This window comes from Triticum dicoccoides, chromosome 2A (assembly GCF_002162155.2).
Source record: "Triticum dicoccoides isolate Atlit2015 ecotype Zavitan chromosome 2A, WEW_v2.0, whole genome shotgun sequence".
NCBI classification, from domain to species: Eukaryota; Viridiplantae; Streptophyta; class Magnoliopsida; order Poales; family Poaceae; genus Triticum; species Triticum dicoccoides.
The window spans coordinates 156,726,370-156,742,821 of record NC_041382.1 but is presented as its reverse complement, the minus strand read 5'-3'; the positions used below and the strand labels follow the sequence as shown (position 1 = coordinate 156,742,821).

Below are 16,452 nucleotides of genomic sequence, written 5' to 3'. Positions count from 1 at the left end.
AAAGAGTTCGACGTAAAGAGTTACGTTGATGCAAGCTTAACACCTATCCGGATAGCTCTGAGTAGAGATGCCAGATACGTATAATGGAGCAACAATTTAGAATAGCTCCAAGTAGAACAGTTATTTGAAATGGCTCCAAATATAGCGTAGTAGCTGCATCTACAAGATGACACAGAGATTTGCGAAGTACATACGGATCTGAAAGATTCAGACCCGTTGACTATAACATCTCTCACAAGCATAACATGATCAAACCCAGAACTCATCGAGTGTTAATCACATGGTAATGTGAACTAGATTATTGACTCTAGTAAACTCTTTGGGTGTTAGTCACATGGGGATGTGACCTTGATTGTTAATCACATATCGATGTGAACTGGATTATTGACTCTAGTGCAAGTGGGAGACTGTTGGAAATATGCCCTAGAGGCAATAATAAATTAGTTATTATTATATTTCCTTGTTCATGATAATCGTTTATTATCCATGCTATAATTGTATTGATAGGAAACTCAGATACATGTGTGGATACATAGACAACACCATGTCCCTAGTAAGCCTCTAGTTGACTAGCTCGTTGATCAATAGATGGTTACGGTTTCCTGACCATGGACATTGGATGTCATTGATAACGGGATCACATCATTAGGAGAATGATGTGATGGACAAGACCCAATCCTAAGCCTAGCACAAGATCATGTAGTTCGTATGCTAAAGCTTTTCTAATGTCAAGTATCATTTCCTTAGACCATGAGATTGTGCAACTCACGGATACCGTAGGAGTTCTTTGGGTGTGCTAAACGTCACAACGTAACTGGGTGACTATAAAGGTGCACTACGGGTATCTCCGAAAGTGTCCGTTGGGTTGGCACGAATCGAGACTGGGATTTGTCACTCCGTGTAAACGGAGAGGTATCTCTGGGCCCACTCGGTAGGACATCATCATAATGTGCACAATGTGATCAAGGAGTTGATCACGGGATGATGTGTTACGAAACGAGTAAAGAGACTTGCCGGTAACGAGATTGAACAAGGTATCGGGATACCGATGATCGAATCTCGGGCAAGTATCATACCGCTAGACAAAGGGAATTGTATACGGGATTGATTAAGTCCTTGCCATCGTGGTTCATCCGATGAGATCATCATGGAACATGTGGGATCCAACATGGGTATCCAGATCCCGCTGTTGGTTATTGACCGGAGAGTCATCTCGGTCATGTCTGCATGTCTCCCGAACCCGTAGGGTCTACACACTTAAGGTTCGGTGACGCTAGGGTTATAGAGATATTAGTATGCGGTAACCCAAAAGTTGTTCGGAGTCCCGGATGAGATCCCGGACGTCACGAGGAGTTCCGGAATGGTCCGGAGGTAAAGAATTATATATAGGAAGTGCTATTTCGGCCATCGGGACAAGTTTCGGGGTCACCGATATTGTACTGGGACCACCAGAAGGGTCCCGGGGGTCCACCAGGTGGGGCCACCTGCCCTGGGGGGGCACATGGGCTGTACGGGGTGTGCCTTGGCCTATATGGGCCAAGGGCACCAGCCCCAAGAGGCCCATGCGCCAAGAGAAGAGGGAAAGGAAGAGTCCTAAAGGGGGAAGGCACCTCCGAGGTGCCTTGGGGAGGAGGGACTCCTCCCTTGGCCGCACCCTTCCTTGGAGGAAGGGCCAAGGCTGCGCCCCCCCTCTCCCTTGGCCCTATATATAGTGGGGGAAGGGAGGGCAACCATACCTAAGCCCTGGCGCCTCCGTCTCCCTCCCATGACACATCTCCCTCCTCCCGCAGCGCTTGGCGAAGCCCTGTTGGAATCCCGCTACTTCCACCACCACGCCGTCGTGCTGCTGGATCTCCATCAACCTCTCCTCCCCCTTGCTGGATCAAGAAGGAGGAGACGTCGCTGCTTTGTACGTTTGTTGAACGCGGAGGTGCCGTCCGTTCGGCGCTAGGATCATCAGTGATTTGGATCACGATGAGTACGACTCCATCAACCCCGTTCTCTTGAACGCTTCCGCGCGCGATCTACAAGGGTATGTAGATCCGCTCCTCCCTCATTGCTAGATGACTCCATAGATTGATCTTGGTGACACGTAGGAAAATTTGAATTATTTCTACGTTCCCCAACAGCTATCACATAGTTGCTTATCTTGCTTAGCATAAGTTGTTGGTGCACATAGGTGAGCCTAGTTGTTTTAGGTTTTGTGCTTGACAAATTAACCGCTAGGTTTATTCCGCATTTGTTCAAGCCTAAACCGTAATTATTTTAAAATGCCTATTCACCCCCCCCCCCTCTAGGCGACATCCACGATCTTTCACCGTCTCCACTGAGTTATATCTCACCTTATATTCAACAGAAGACACACACAACATTATCATCTTAACCCAATCCTCATGGAATCCCAGCTTCAACAATATTGCTTCCAGGAAAACCCACTCAACTCTGTCATAGGCTTTATGCATATCAAGTTTCACCGCACACCAACCATCTTTGCCCACCTTTTTTTGTTTTATTGCATGTAAACTCTCGTAAGCTATTAGCACATTATCTGTAATGAGTCGACCAGGAACAAAGGCACTCTGGGTAAGGCTAATGATCTCTGGGAGTAACACCTTGAGTCTCGCAGCTATCATCTTAGAAATTACCTTGTATACCACATTGCATATCAATTCCACTTATTCATACTCCCTCCGGTCCTTTTTACTCTGCATATTAGGTTTGTCCGAAGTCAATCTCATTCAACTTTGACCAAGTTTATATAAAAAATTATAAACATTCACATAACGACACCAATATCTTTAGATTCATCTTGGAATATATTTTCATATTATATTTATTAGATAGTATAGATGCTAATAATTTTTAATATAAATTTGGTCAAACTTAGTAAAGTTTGACTTTCGGCAAAACCAATGTGCAGAGTAAAAAGGACCGGAGGGAGTACTTCCTTAGAAACTTAATTATTTTGATTTTGTCTTAGTTTTTATTTCATCATCTTTCTTCTTGAGCGTAATCACTAATTCATTTTTTCATAGAAAACTTTATTATTTCGGTTGATTTAGTTTTTACTTTATTTTCTTTATTCTTTAATGGTAATACCAATGCCACTACTTCTTTTATTCTTAGCAAACTTTAAGTTGTTGTGAAAAGTCCATTGTAATATGCTTATTCTTGCTTATTATAAAAAGCACTTTTTTTATGTAAACTGTTGCAAAAAAATCATTATTTGTTTTATTATTTTTCTTTTTTCTCAAAGGCTAATACCAATGCCAAGAATTCATTATTTCTTAAAGAACTTCATTATTTTTATTTTGCTTTATTTTTTTCTTCTTAAAGGGTAATCGCAAAACCAGTAATTCATTATTTCTTTGAAAACTTTATTAGTTTGTTTTTCTTATTTTTTTTATTTCATTTTTTTTATTTTTAGTGGTAATACAAATGTCACTTATTCTTGCATTTTAAAAGCTTTTTTTTTTAAATTGTGCACAGTTTTTTTATTTTTCTTCTTCTTAAAGGATTACCAATACCACTAAAACATTCGTTCTTAGAAAAATTATTTATTTTGTTTTTCTACGTTCTTTCTTCTTAAAGTGTAATACCAAAGCCACTAATTCATTACTTAGAAAACGTCATTTTAGATATACGTATTTTTATGTATAAGTAGAAACACAAGTGCTCATATGTGTGTAAATTATACTATGGTGCTAAAATTGCATTGTTCTATGCTTATTATTTGCGTATTAGAAAATGTGCATTTTCAATGCATAGTTAAGTGCAAGTTTAAGTTTTACTTTTTCTTTTCTTTTTAAGGGTAATACCAATGGCACTAGTTCGTTCTTTCTATGGAAAACTTCATTCTTTTGATTTTTAGTTTTTATTTCATTTTCTTTCTTCTCTAAGGGCAATATCAATGTCACTAATTCATTCTTTCTAAGAAAAAAATTGCAAAAATTTCAGTATTATATAATTACTAGCAAGATGCCCGTGCATTGCACGGAACATCAAGGTGCACCTTTTTTTATAAAACACCTATTGTGATTGACCCATGCGGGAGTAATCCCATGTGTAAAAACTAATGATATCTCGAGAAAGAGGAGAGATAAGGTGAGGAGGAATGGGGCGTGATGGTGATTGATGGTCGGACCGAGCGGAGGCATGGGGATGGACGACGCCGGCAGCGGCCACCATGCCAGATTGTTCCAGAAGCTTCCTTTTTTAATTGCTCAACAATGAGGTTGTGGGAGATAAGGATGAACGAGGGAAGGCCTTATCTGCAAATATAGAGAGAGGTGCGGGTATCTTTTTGCAAAATTGCCATAGTTTGCTTTCTATCCATCAGATATAGATCGGTCTATATTGCAAGATGGCAGACACACCATCATCACCAACTCGGTTTTTTATAAAAGTAGAGATTCTGGCATATATAAAAAGCACAATTTATGTGTAAAATGTGTGCTAGTATTGTTTCAATTTATTTTTCATTGTCTTTTTTATGGATAATACCAATAGCCCTAACTCATTCTTCTTTAAAAACTTCATTTTTTTACTTTTATTTATTTTTTTCTAATATATGTACATCTACTACCCCTACAAAAGCACTAGAGGGGGCAAACACAAGTAATACGCACCATCACATTTTCAGATTGAACGCCCCGGATTATTTCCATGTTTGGCACCAAGCTACCAATCCATGTTTTAGCGTTAAGCATGTCCTGAAGCACTCACCGACGACTCTCGCCTCCCAATACTGACACTAATTGTCCCCCCTCGCTGCGGCTCCCCCATCTCCCACAACCGCAACTTCCCAGCGTCACCTCGCCATCGCACGCACCAGTCAACTCGCACGTACCACCACTCCTGTCCGGCTGGAGATCGCCGTCGTACGCGCTGTCATTTGCCCGACCAGCCGCCGCACGCACCTCTTCACCTCTTCGGGACAACAGCCTGTCGGGCCGGAGTTCCTCGCGTCAACGTCGATAGTTGTACTGCCCGCGCCTCCAAGATGCCCGACCAGATGTCCTCGCCGCCTGCCAACCTCATCTCGACGAATCAGTTCGCCGCCGACGAGAGGCGTGTGGCAGCTGAGCCACCGCAGCCGGGGACGTGGATGCACATTCTGTTGATCAGGGACGCCATGTCCGATTATGCCAACCCCATGATCTGTTTTGTATTTCACCCCATATGGACTTTGAGTAATAAAGATTGGTTTAACCCCTAAAAAAGTAGGTTGTAGCAGTGACAACTATGTGCAGTCTGACAATTGGTGCCTTTTTTATGTTGTTATTGGATTAGAGGGTTGTAGGCTGCTTCAGCCCAGTTAGTGTTTTTGGGCTTCTAATCGTTTTTGTGTGCAAATGTATGAGTTGGGTTGTGTGAGGAAATCGACTGAATAAAAATAAAATCAGTCAGTCAATTTTTGTAGTATATGATTTTTTTTGTTCTCACTTGTCGTATTGAATGGTAGATGGAAAAATGACTGACCCAAAATATTTTCCAGTCACTTAACCATTATCTGGTCCTATGTAGTACTCCATCCGTTTCTTCTCCGTCGCATATAGATCTATTTTAAGTCAAACTACATATGGGTTGACCAAAATTATATTAAAAATTATTCAACATCTACAGTACTCCTACTAAAGTATATACTCCATATGAAAATTAATTTCATGATCCATCTAATGATATTGATTTCTTATTGTCAATGACGATATTTGTTACTGAAATATTGCTCAAACTTTATAAAGCTTGACTTCAGACAAATTTTATATGCAGACTAACAAGAAACAAAGGGAGTAATATGAATAAAGAATAACTACAACCAAAGAATCCCGGCACAGTCAACACAACACACACATAATTAAAACACCTGTTACGAAAAAAGAAACAACAGATGACAACACATTGCACGAATGTACAGTAGAACACATCTACCCAAGAACAAATTACACTGCTGATTTTCTTTTGTACGTAATCATTGGGTTTTTTGAGATAGTCCTAGCGAGAGGGCATGGTCTCTGACCGTCAGATCAACGCATAATATCGATCGGACGACGACGGTTAGAGAACGGTCCCGGCGCATGCAATGAGCGGAAACGTTTCAGGGATCCCTCTCGTCGTTTCTCCAGCTGCCCTTCATCTTGGGCCCCGTGGGGCCTTCCCCGACCAGCAGCTTGTTCACTAGCTGAGCCAGCCGCTCCTTGATGGCGCGCGGCAGGATCCTCGCCGCACGGTTGATCTCGCGGCCTATGTCGTACTCCTCCCTCGGCCCCCACCCCCTCTCGAACCCGAGCCACGCCGGCTCGGCCACCTTCCCGGCAGCGCCGAGGTACTCCGCCGACACCAGCTCGCACCGCCCGCCGCCGGTGTCCAACCTGCTCCCCTTGGCGCAGTCGTTCCTTATCCCGACCCCGAGCTTCGAGTCCCCCTGCAGCACCATCCCCTCCCTGGGGTAGAAGGCATGGCCGTGGCGCGACGCGTACGCCACCGGCCGGCCGTCGAGGTACTCCAGCTGCGACGCGTCCGCCCAGGCGCCCGTGCTGTGCTGGGAGAAGTACATCCGGAGGAGCTCGCCGGAGAAGTTGCTCACGCGCAGCGTCAGGTGCTCCCAGTCGCCGACGTGCTCGCCGATCATGCCGAGCGGGATGGTGAGGGGCCCGACCTTGGCCCGCGCGGGGCCGTTGAACGGGTAGAAGAAGAACAAGGCGAGGTCCGTCGCCGTCCCTCCCAGCATCGGCTTCGCCTGCACGTACGCCTTGGCGCCGGCAAGGTCGCCCTTCTTGACCCGCTCCTTCTGGCCGGCGTCCGCCGGCAGGTCCAGCCAGTAGGCGTCGTCGTTGCCGCCGCCCTGCGGGAGGTTGGACCCGTCGGCGGCCACGGGCGTCGGCGTCGGGTTGCCCTTCTGGTACAGCAGCGCGCCGTTCTCGAAGAACCACGTGACCGACGAAGGGAGATACGGGTCGCTGGGGTGGAGGTACACGTGCGGCGAGTAGGCCGCGAGGACGGCGTTCAGCTGAGGCAGGTCGGGCATGCACGACGTGTAAGCCGCGCTGTTGTTCTTGAGACACGCCAAGGCCGAGGCGCTCGCCGGCGCGGCGTTGCTTCGTGCAAGGAACGTGCCGGTGTGCACGCCGCGGGCGTCGATGCCGCGAACCGCGGGTCTCAGGCCGGTGGCGCTGAAGCCGTCCTTGTCGCTGCCCCACACCGACTCCTCGGCCTCGCACGCGTCGGTGAAGTCGGCGCGGACGCACATGACCTCTCCGGGCTGCGGCTTATCCTTGGTGGCCGTGACCGCCACGCCGACGGCCTTGTAGCCATCGGGCGGCGTCGGGAGCCAGAAGAAGCCCGCGCCATCGTCCTGGCCGCTGGACCAGACAAGGGCGTAGTCCAGCGGCGGGGCAAGGAGCGCCCCGGTGCCGGACGCGTCCCGGGCGACGAGGACGTGGCCGAAGAGCGGCCGGTTGTTGGGCTGCGCGTAGTGTCCGAGCGCGTGGAATCCGGCCGGGACAGGCGCCGGCTTGAAGAAGGTGGCGCCGAGGCCGTCTTGGCCGCCCTGCGTGGTGGACCAGACCTTGGCGAAGGTGGTGACTTGGCGCACCTCCATGCCTCCCAGGTCGATGCTGCCCTTTGCGAATCCTCCATCTGAGGCTGGAACAGCAATGCATGCCAGCGGTCAACCAAAATGTTTCAGAGTGCACAAAACCATGCTAATGAAAGTTCGGACTAGTTAGTTAAACACAATAGTAAGTGCAAGAACTCAACATGTGGTGGGATTTTGAGGCCGATTTATACGACTACATTTTTTGCGGGAATATACGACTAGCTAATTGTAAGAAGTACTCTTATATGACATCTAAACAAATTGTGGAATACTGAATTCATGGACTACATTTTTTTTGCCGGAGTACTGAATTATGCTCTTATATGACATCTAAACAAATTGTGGATATGATCGGCATATTTGTGTCCGGCACACAAATTTGTAAGTCGTAATAATTAACCAATAACAGAAAACAGAAATTACACACTAATGTTATTCTGAATGAAGACAAGGCATAACGTCCAAAACATGTTGATGTGATCGATGGGTCAGGAATATGCTCCTGGCTTGCGTGTACTCCCTCCATTTCACAATATAGTGCTTCCTCTATCCCCGTGCTTCAACTTTGACTATAAATTTAACTATCAAGACCGATTGCGGCGGGAGCAAAAATTATATCAGTGAATTCGTATTCAAAAGAAGTTTTCAATTATATAGTTTTTTTCTTCCCCCGCAGTTGGTCTCGTTGGTTAAATTTATGGTCAAAGTTGGACCTCGGGAAGCGTGGGTGCACTATATTTTGGAATGAAGGGAGTATTATCCATATTCTCGCCAACTTGATCACGTACTCTATGTCGTAATGAGTTTACATTAATACTATAGAGCAATTTTGTTCACTTCGTAGTTTCAGCCAAAGCTAGCATCCTCGACATGCCTAAATTAGTCCGCTTCTTAACTACTATTTCATGAGAAGAAGAGCAAAAAGACATGGCATGAACATGCAAACGTACCGGACGAGGGCCACGACGGCTTCACCGCAGGAAGATCAAAATCCCTCTCCACGGGCAGCGCCGCCGTGCTCATGGGCACACAGCCGAACCACGACCTGCCCCTCTGCATTGCCGGCCACCGACGAGGACAGCAACGACGAGGATGACGACGGCGGCGGGAGGATCGAGAAACCTAGGCCGAGCGAGGCTGGCTTGCTTGCTCGAGGCGTGCACGGGTCGTCTGATCTCGATCCCTAGCTCGATCGAGAAACCTAGGCCGAGCGAGGCTGGCTTGCTTGCTCGAGGCGTGCACGAAGCGAACGCCAATGGCGTGCCTTTAAATGGGTGGCTCTTGGCAGGGAGTCTGCCTACCTGTCCCTTTCGGCGCCGGCTTGGCAAAGACCGCTGGCTTATTGGCTACGTACCTGTGCTACCCCTGTCTAAGAAACTATGCATAGACACAATGGCTGTCCGTGGCCTGTGGTTACTTGCAAGTAAGCAGGGTGCTTTTATTGCCGATGACTTCACTTCTCGTAGCCCGGCCTGGCTTTCGCTCTGGCCTTGCTTTGCTTTGCTGGCCTTGAGTACGAGCATCTCCAATAGCCGCGCTAAACTAGCCCCGCGTCGCAAATTAGGTTGTTTTAGCGCGCGCAACGCGGTGGGTCGCTTCAGCGGGCGCGCAAAAACGGCGCGCGCGCTATAACGGGTTGGGCGCGGTGTATTTCGGGCGCCCGCTGCAGCGCGCGGCACACTCCAGCGCTCGCGCCCGCACTTCCTCTCCCACTTCCACCCCCCGTCCGGCCGCACCGCCGCCGCCGCTCGCGCCCTCCGGCGACCGTTCAGGCTTCCCCGGCCTATCCCCGCGCGCCCGCGCTTCCGCCCCATCCCCTCCTAGTCCCGCCGGCGCTCGCGCGCCTCCGTCGTCCGAGGAACAGCGCCCGAGCGCTCGCTGCCGCGCCGCGCCCGCAAGGTGTTTGACAAAACGCCTACAAGGTATGTATTGCTCAAACTTCATGAATTTGATGCATGTTTTGAATTGTAGTTTTTATAGTATAGTATTGAACATTGTAGATGAGTTCGTCGTATGATTCTTCCGAAGAAGAATTTGATATGGAAGAGGAGGAGGATCTTGCAATGATCCTAGCTATGCATATAAAAAAAACCAAAGCACGGTGATTCGGTTATGGGTCGGCAGAAAATTTGGAGGGATGGGATCGATGCCCACAACAGATTGATCAGGCATTATTTTGCGGAGAATCCCATATACCCCGAGTCGTATTTTCGTCGCCGGTTTACGATGAGCACCGAGTTGTTCAGGCGCATTGCAGAGAAACTAGCGAGCCATGACCGTTTTTTTCAGCAAAGGAGGAATGCCGCCGGAGAGCTCGGGCATAGCACCTTTCAGAAGGTGACAGCCGCTTTACGTATGTTGGCATACGGTATACCGGCTGATCTTGTTGATGATCACTTGGCTATGGGTGAGAGCCAAGCCATCATGTGTGTCAAGCGCTTTGCAGTGGGAATTGTGCAAGTGTTTGGCGAGGAGTATTTGAGATCTCCCAATGCTGAAGACATCGCAAGGCTATTGGCGATGAACAAAGCTCGCGGTTTTCTTGGCATGCTTGGCTTAATAGATTGCATGTATTGGAGTTGGAAGAATTGTCCAAAGGCATGGCATGGACAATTCCACGGCCAAAAAAGGGTTCCACTATAATCCTTGAAGCGGTGGCCGATCAGGAGACTTGGATTTGGCATGCATTCTTTGGAATGCCTGGATCTTTGAATGACATCAATGTTGTCAACCGGTCACCACTGATGAATAAGATTGCAAACGGTGAGTTGCCACCGGTGCAGTTTGTAGTAAATGGCCGTACGTACAACTATGGATATTATCTAGTGGATGGCATCTATCCAAAGTGGCAAACCTTCATGAAGCCGTTGAAAAAGCTGGAAGGTAAGAAAAATCTTGACTTCCACAATGCTCATGCGGCGGCTAGAAAAGATGTGGAGAGAGCATTTGGGATTTTGCAAGCCCAATTTGCTATTGTGAGAGGACCGGCTAGATTTTGGGATCAAAAAATGCTTTGATACATCATGCACGCTTGTGTGATCATGCACAACATGATCATCGAGAATGAGCGTGGCCAAGATTTAGACTACTCACAGTATGAGCTCTTGGGATATCCCGTGCGAGTGCGACGAAGGGCTGAAAGGGTAGCCCGTTTTATTGCCTCCTATCATGCCATTCGGCGTCCCGCAACGCACAATGAACTTCAGAATGATTTGATTGCAGAGTGGTGGGCATGGCATGGACGACAAAGAGCATGATGATATCTGCATTCGACACTGTATTGTTCATGAACTATCTGTTGTGTTTATTGCATTTGTTGTACTGAACGATAAACTATTTGTTTGAGTTGTAATGGTAACGAAATTGAACTATTTATTGTTGATTTATTTTGTTTGTTTGATCATTTTTGCTCATAATACATGTATATGTGGTCGCGTGCTGTATTTTTGCGCTCTGCTGGAGCGGCGCGCGCGCGCTGCATTATAACGCGGCTGCTGGAGCCAGCGCAGGCGGGCGCGCTAAACCAGCCGAAACGCGCGTGGCAAACATGTTTTTTGTACGCGGCACTTAGCGCGGCTGTTGGATATGCTCTAAGTATGGCTTGGCTTGACGGCTCTTCCACCCCCGGGAGAACACAAGTCTGCTCTGGTCTCATCCATTATCCATCTCATCATCTGCATCAAGACACCAACCTCACTTTCCATGCGTGCATACAAGGTGCGTTGTTTAGTGTTTCGTGCCCGTCTGGACTACCGGCCCGGACGTGTGTTAGTTGGAGACCAGCCAGCGTACAAGGGATCGTTGGACGTGGAGAGACTATAAATAAAACGTGCGGCAAAAAGCCACCATCCGCCGCTAGGTACGGGATATGAGCTGCATTGTAGTAGTAAGTAGTAAGACAAACACATGCATCGATCTCGACAAGAAGGCGGAGACTTAATATGCCACATTATTGCAACATGCGCGTAGTGGTTGGCATGACGACAGGGCGGCCACGGCCGGGCCTTCGTCGAGGGATGGTTTGGAATAAGAAAGACGTTCATGCTCTGCGTGTTGGTTTGTTTAGTTGGTTCACACACCAATCACGCGGGGCAGCTGACCAATTATCAGCCGGGTATTCGGGGATGAACGAGCCTTGTCTCCCAGTGGGACTGTGCAAGCGTTCACATTCATGGGGGCAGCCTGCAGTTTAGTTTGTAGTAGTAGTAGTTCCTAGGTGGAGAAAAAAGTAGCCAAATAACTCGCGAGAATATGCGACTAGAACATCCATTTCCGACTTTGTCCTGGCATTGATTTCAATGGATGAACCGTTCGTGTGCTCCTGTCAGGGCTGAAGAAATTAGAAGGGGGGCGGGCCAGGAAGCATTCCACGCACGATAATGAAAATGCACTATTACTAACTTACAACGTGGTGAATTTTTGAAAATGAAATGATGAAATGTGGCCCCGTAAACTTTGGTGCAAAAGTATGAGAGACACGTATCCGGAGGATAGAGGGGTGGCGGGCAAAACCTAGCCGCCGACGTCATGACGGGCAAGCTTTATGCCGCAATTACTTTCCTATTCTCAGCGGAAGCAGAGACGAATATGGAAATCCCAGAAATGGAAATGGAAGTAGATATTGTCAGAACTGAATACAAAACAAATACTGTGCAGATACACACGTATGTGAAACAAAAAGTATGCCAGAATTTTAAAACCTGCTCGAACAATACAGAAAAGCGCAACCAAGAGTGTTGCATTGAAAATAGTAATAGTAGTGAAAATTTTAAAATTTTGGTCAAGCATTCCTAGGGGAGAAAATACTTTTTACTTAAGATACTGTAGATCACTTCAAATCTCTTCTTCTGTATGCAAAGAAACCTCAAGTGAAAAGATAGGTAACTTTGACTATGCAGACAAGGACGAAAATTAGCCACTACTTCTCCAAATTATATACATATATATGAACTTGCGTTCACTTTCGATGAACCTCCAACAGTTTCGACCAGAATAAAACACCTGTGCTGCTCATACTGATCTCCGTTCTGAGGAGACTGGTTCTTCTGCTGTAATAAGATGAAATAAGATAGTTCCTCCTCATGTCTCATACCTCAGCTATAAATGTGTTTCCTGTCAGTGCTCAAATGGAAGTTCTGCAGAGAGAAATTGCAAATTTTCCCAATGAAATAAGCAATGCAGTATTTTCTACAACGATTTCACATCAAGTGTTTGTGGTAAAAATTCTTACCACGGCCTACAAAAGAATGGACCGTTTGTGATCCTCAAGTAAAATTGGCATCCCCATATTCCAGCAACTCTTCGCTCGAGTTGACCATGTACCCATGTAAATAGGAAACAATCTACCCATGTACGTACTAACTATGGAGCTTAACAAATGATTCAACAAGTGGATTTACAAGCTCAGGTGCTTCATCCTGCAAGGACAAATACAAACAAGTGAGACAGATGTTACTTGATGCATACAGATGGTTACTAAAATGCTAGATTACAGTACAAAAATATTCGACTAAACCCAGCTTCTGATAGAGCACCTGAGGGCAGTGTCCAACATTCGGGAGGACAACAAAATCTTCGACAGCATCAAAAGACCCGTAGGCTCTTCCAAGTTCCACAGGCTCCCATGGATCCTTCTCTCCCCAAGCTACCAAAACTGGACACTGCACAATCCAAAACAAAACCTTATATACTAACAAAATCGAAAGAAACGGTCAATCACACAACTGGGGAATCCTAACCTTCACCATGGGAAGTAAGTCTTCAGGTAGAGGACCTCCAGAATAGCAGATGAACTCAAGGAATACATCCACAGCACCGGGATCAAGCCCTGGCTGCAAGATCATCTGAACCAATTCATCTGTGACAGCGGATGTGTCATGGTAACACTGGAATTTCAGCAGAATTCGAAAAAAAGCAAAGATAGAGAAAATAAGTCCCAATGTAAGTGAAATATCCAAGCAAACTTTAAATAACTAAAACAGAAAAGGTTGATAAAATAAGTTCCAATGTAAGTGAAACTATCCAAGCGAACTTGAAATAAGTAAAACAGAAAATCACATTCTGTACTTCAGAGACGATTAAACCAAAGCATGGTATTATTAGGTGGTTCATGAAAAAAGTCCGATATTGTATTCTTTTATTTGCATGAAGCTGTTTCAGTTGCAAGTTTCTGGGAGGGAAATCCTATTAGCGTGTAATTAAGCCAAATGAAGCTGTCCTCTAGAATGCAAGGTATACAACTCACATGCTTGCTATAACATGCATGCATATCATATCTCTTCCCTTATCAGATTCAAAATAATGTGCCATCAGGCATATTCTAAACTGAATGACATACATAAATGTGATACAAATTATCTTATACAAACTTCTACATAAGAGATAAATAAATAAATAAATAAGCTATACTGCAACTTCAATGGGGCAAACATACATATTGCTGGGAAGAATACACTTTGCCAGTCTTATGGAAAATGAATTGAGTAATAAATTGTAAAATTTTCTCTCAGATGGAGAAAGGCAAGCTTATAGGCATGATTTTGGTTTAGAGCTTAAGCTTATAGTAGCTTTCAGTTTCAGATCAAGCTTACAGGCCTTAGCTCCAATACTAGTAATGTTTATGGCACATCTAATTGTATTTAGAGAAGGATTTGTTTCTCCTCATATGATTCAATTGGAGCAATCCAGACCTTTTGCTTCTACCTATTCATGATGTTCGCCATCTGAATATTATGCTGTATAGTATCTTTATAAAGATAGTAGGTTAAAATAATTACCTGACAAAGAATATTTTTCACGGATTCTGGTGTTGCAACAGCATTAAAGAAGAGCTTCCCAATAACAGTGTTCCTGACAATCAGAAAAGGCACTATACCAAACTACCAGTGCAAACCAAGATAACGAGAAAGCATAAAATGTGAGTTACCTTAGGAGATTTTGAAATGATCTGATGAAAGGCCTTCCAAACCATGGCTGCTTATTGATATGAAGCATCCTTAATGAAATATCCAATAAAACAATACCTTTGCATGTTTGGGGTTCCATAACAGCTGCCTGCAGACCAACAAGCCCTGCAGAATAATGAAACAACTGCAAGGGTTAAGAAAGATGTTTCTGCTAAAATAAATCGTCCTCAGTTCATATATAAATAAATAAACACAAGATTGTTGATCAATCTAATTTTAATCAGCGTCATTCATTTACTCATCATGGTAATAATTAGAAATATTAACACTTTTAATTTCTGAGCCAGGATATTGCTATAAATTCATTGGCTATATAAAAAAATAGAATGTTCCATTGCTCTGCATAAACATCCAACATACCTCCAATTGAATTGCATATGAAGAAAGCATCACTCTTGACAACTTCAGCACAAAATGTATTCAACTGTTCTCCCCAAGTCTCAAAAGTATAAAAGCTCTCTTCGAACTCACGTGGATTAGGTTTATCAGAATACCCATAGCCAATTAGATCAATTGCATAAACTCTATTTGCCATGGCAAGAACAGGAATATTTTTCCGCCAATGGTCACTGAGAAAAGAAGAGAAATAAGTACAAGGTTCCTAAGAAAATGGAAGACGGCTAACTTACAGGGGAGAGGAAACATTATGATTCTAACAAAAGAAAAAGAAACCCAGTCTAACAGGGGAGAGACCTCATGGAATTAAATTAAGGTAGAGCCCACCCCTGTCTGAGGCTGGTCATAGTGGGAAATAACTTAGACCAGTAACATGCATATGTCACTAGTCCATGTTAGTACCTCCATAGTGGGTAGTAACATATGTGTAGTATCATGCAAACCTTCAATTATTTAGATGTAGACTCATTTTGTCTTGGGGTGTGTTATGTTACGGTAATATATTATGTTACACAAACATCTCTCTCCTCATTAACTACTTGCCATATAAGCAAATTTGCCTTGGGATGCGTTATGTTACTAGCTAAGTTATTCCCACTATGGCCAGCCTCAGGTGAGATACCAGAAATTCCATCATGACTGGAGTTGAACCTTGGTCGGCAGGAATGCACCACCGTGATCCTACCACTAGCCCAGTTTAATGATTCTAACAGAAGAACTAATATACTCTGGCAGACTCACTTAAATCAATTGTGTCATTTCTTCCATGAATACATGCTATGTGCACCTTTAAAGTTCATATCACCATCATACAACATGATGAAAAATCACCCAGACAGTTCCTATGATATGGTAAAGATATTCACAAAATAGGTAAACACATTGCTAGCTAAAAAGATATATATTCAGACCTAAAGAACAAGGTGGACTTGGTGTTCTAAATCTCTGGGCTCGAAACACCACCCTCCTCCACAACTTTTATAACCATGCAAACATCCCATGGGTAAATCTGCTATGGAATGCCTACTATACTGAAAATAGAGTCCCCCATGCAGCTGTACCCAAGGGATCATTTTGGTGGAGATTATTTGGGATCAAATGATCTGTTCAGAGGGCTTGCATCTTGTACTGCTAGTGATGGAAAAACTATGACGTTATGTAAAGATATATGAAATGGCAATATTGTGCACAGCAAATATCCAGAACTACACTCATTTGCCAAGGATGACAACATCTCTATGTTTCAGGTAATTAGTGCAGCACAGAATGACTTTAATATTTACTCCAATTGCCCCTGTCTGTTAGGCACATCAGCAACTGCATCACCTGAGCAATGCCAAGCTTTGTGCACTAGCCAATGCAACCAAAAGTCCGAACTTATGGATTGGGCTAGGCAATCCACATATACACTTCAGTACCCCCTCTCACGTGTGACGTGGGGTCAACACGTGAATAGGCTAAGAGGTATGGCTCAAGAGGCCTATACATGGACAC

The 16,452-nt window shown here is 45.0% G+C and overlaps 2 protein-coding genes across 2 annotated transcripts in view; both read right to left on the bottom strand.

Moving 5' to 3' along the window:
- Positions 1-5,793: 5,793 nt before the first annotated feature.
- LOC119353963 lies at positions 5,794-8,923 on the bottom strand. Its single transcript, XM_037620664.1, has 2 exons — positions 8,548-8,923; positions 5,794-7,644 (listed from the first exon to the last, which is right to left on the bottom strand). Exons 1-2 carry the CDS (start codon positions 8,654-8,656, stop codon positions 6,098-6,100), a joined length of 1,656 nt encoding a protein of 551 aa, XP_037476561.1. The 5' UTR covers positions 8,657-8,923; the 3' UTR covers positions 5,794-6,097.
- A 3,394-nt stretch (positions 8,924-12,317) lies between these two features.
- Positions 12,318-16,452, bottom strand: part of LOC119353962 (pheophytinase, chloroplastic-like) — an 8,178-nt gene continuing 4,043 nt past the window's right edge. The window contains exons 3-9 of the mRNA XM_037620663.1: positions 14,923-15,131; positions 14,523-14,667; positions 14,374-14,446; positions 13,336-13,482; positions 13,132-13,257; positions 12,828-13,014; positions 12,318-12,732 (exon numbers count right to left, since the gene is read on the bottom strand). Coding sequence (XP_037476560.1) covers positions 12,955-13,014; positions 13,132-13,257; positions 13,336-13,482; positions 14,374-14,446; positions 14,523-14,667; positions 14,923-15,131 — 760 coding nt within the window. The 3' untranslated portion in view covers positions 12,318-12,732; positions 12,828-12,954. The remainder of the gene's footprint in view (positions 12,733-12,827; positions 13,015-13,131; positions 13,258-13,335; positions 13,483-14,373; positions 14,447-14,522; positions 14,668-14,922; positions 15,132-16,452) is intronic.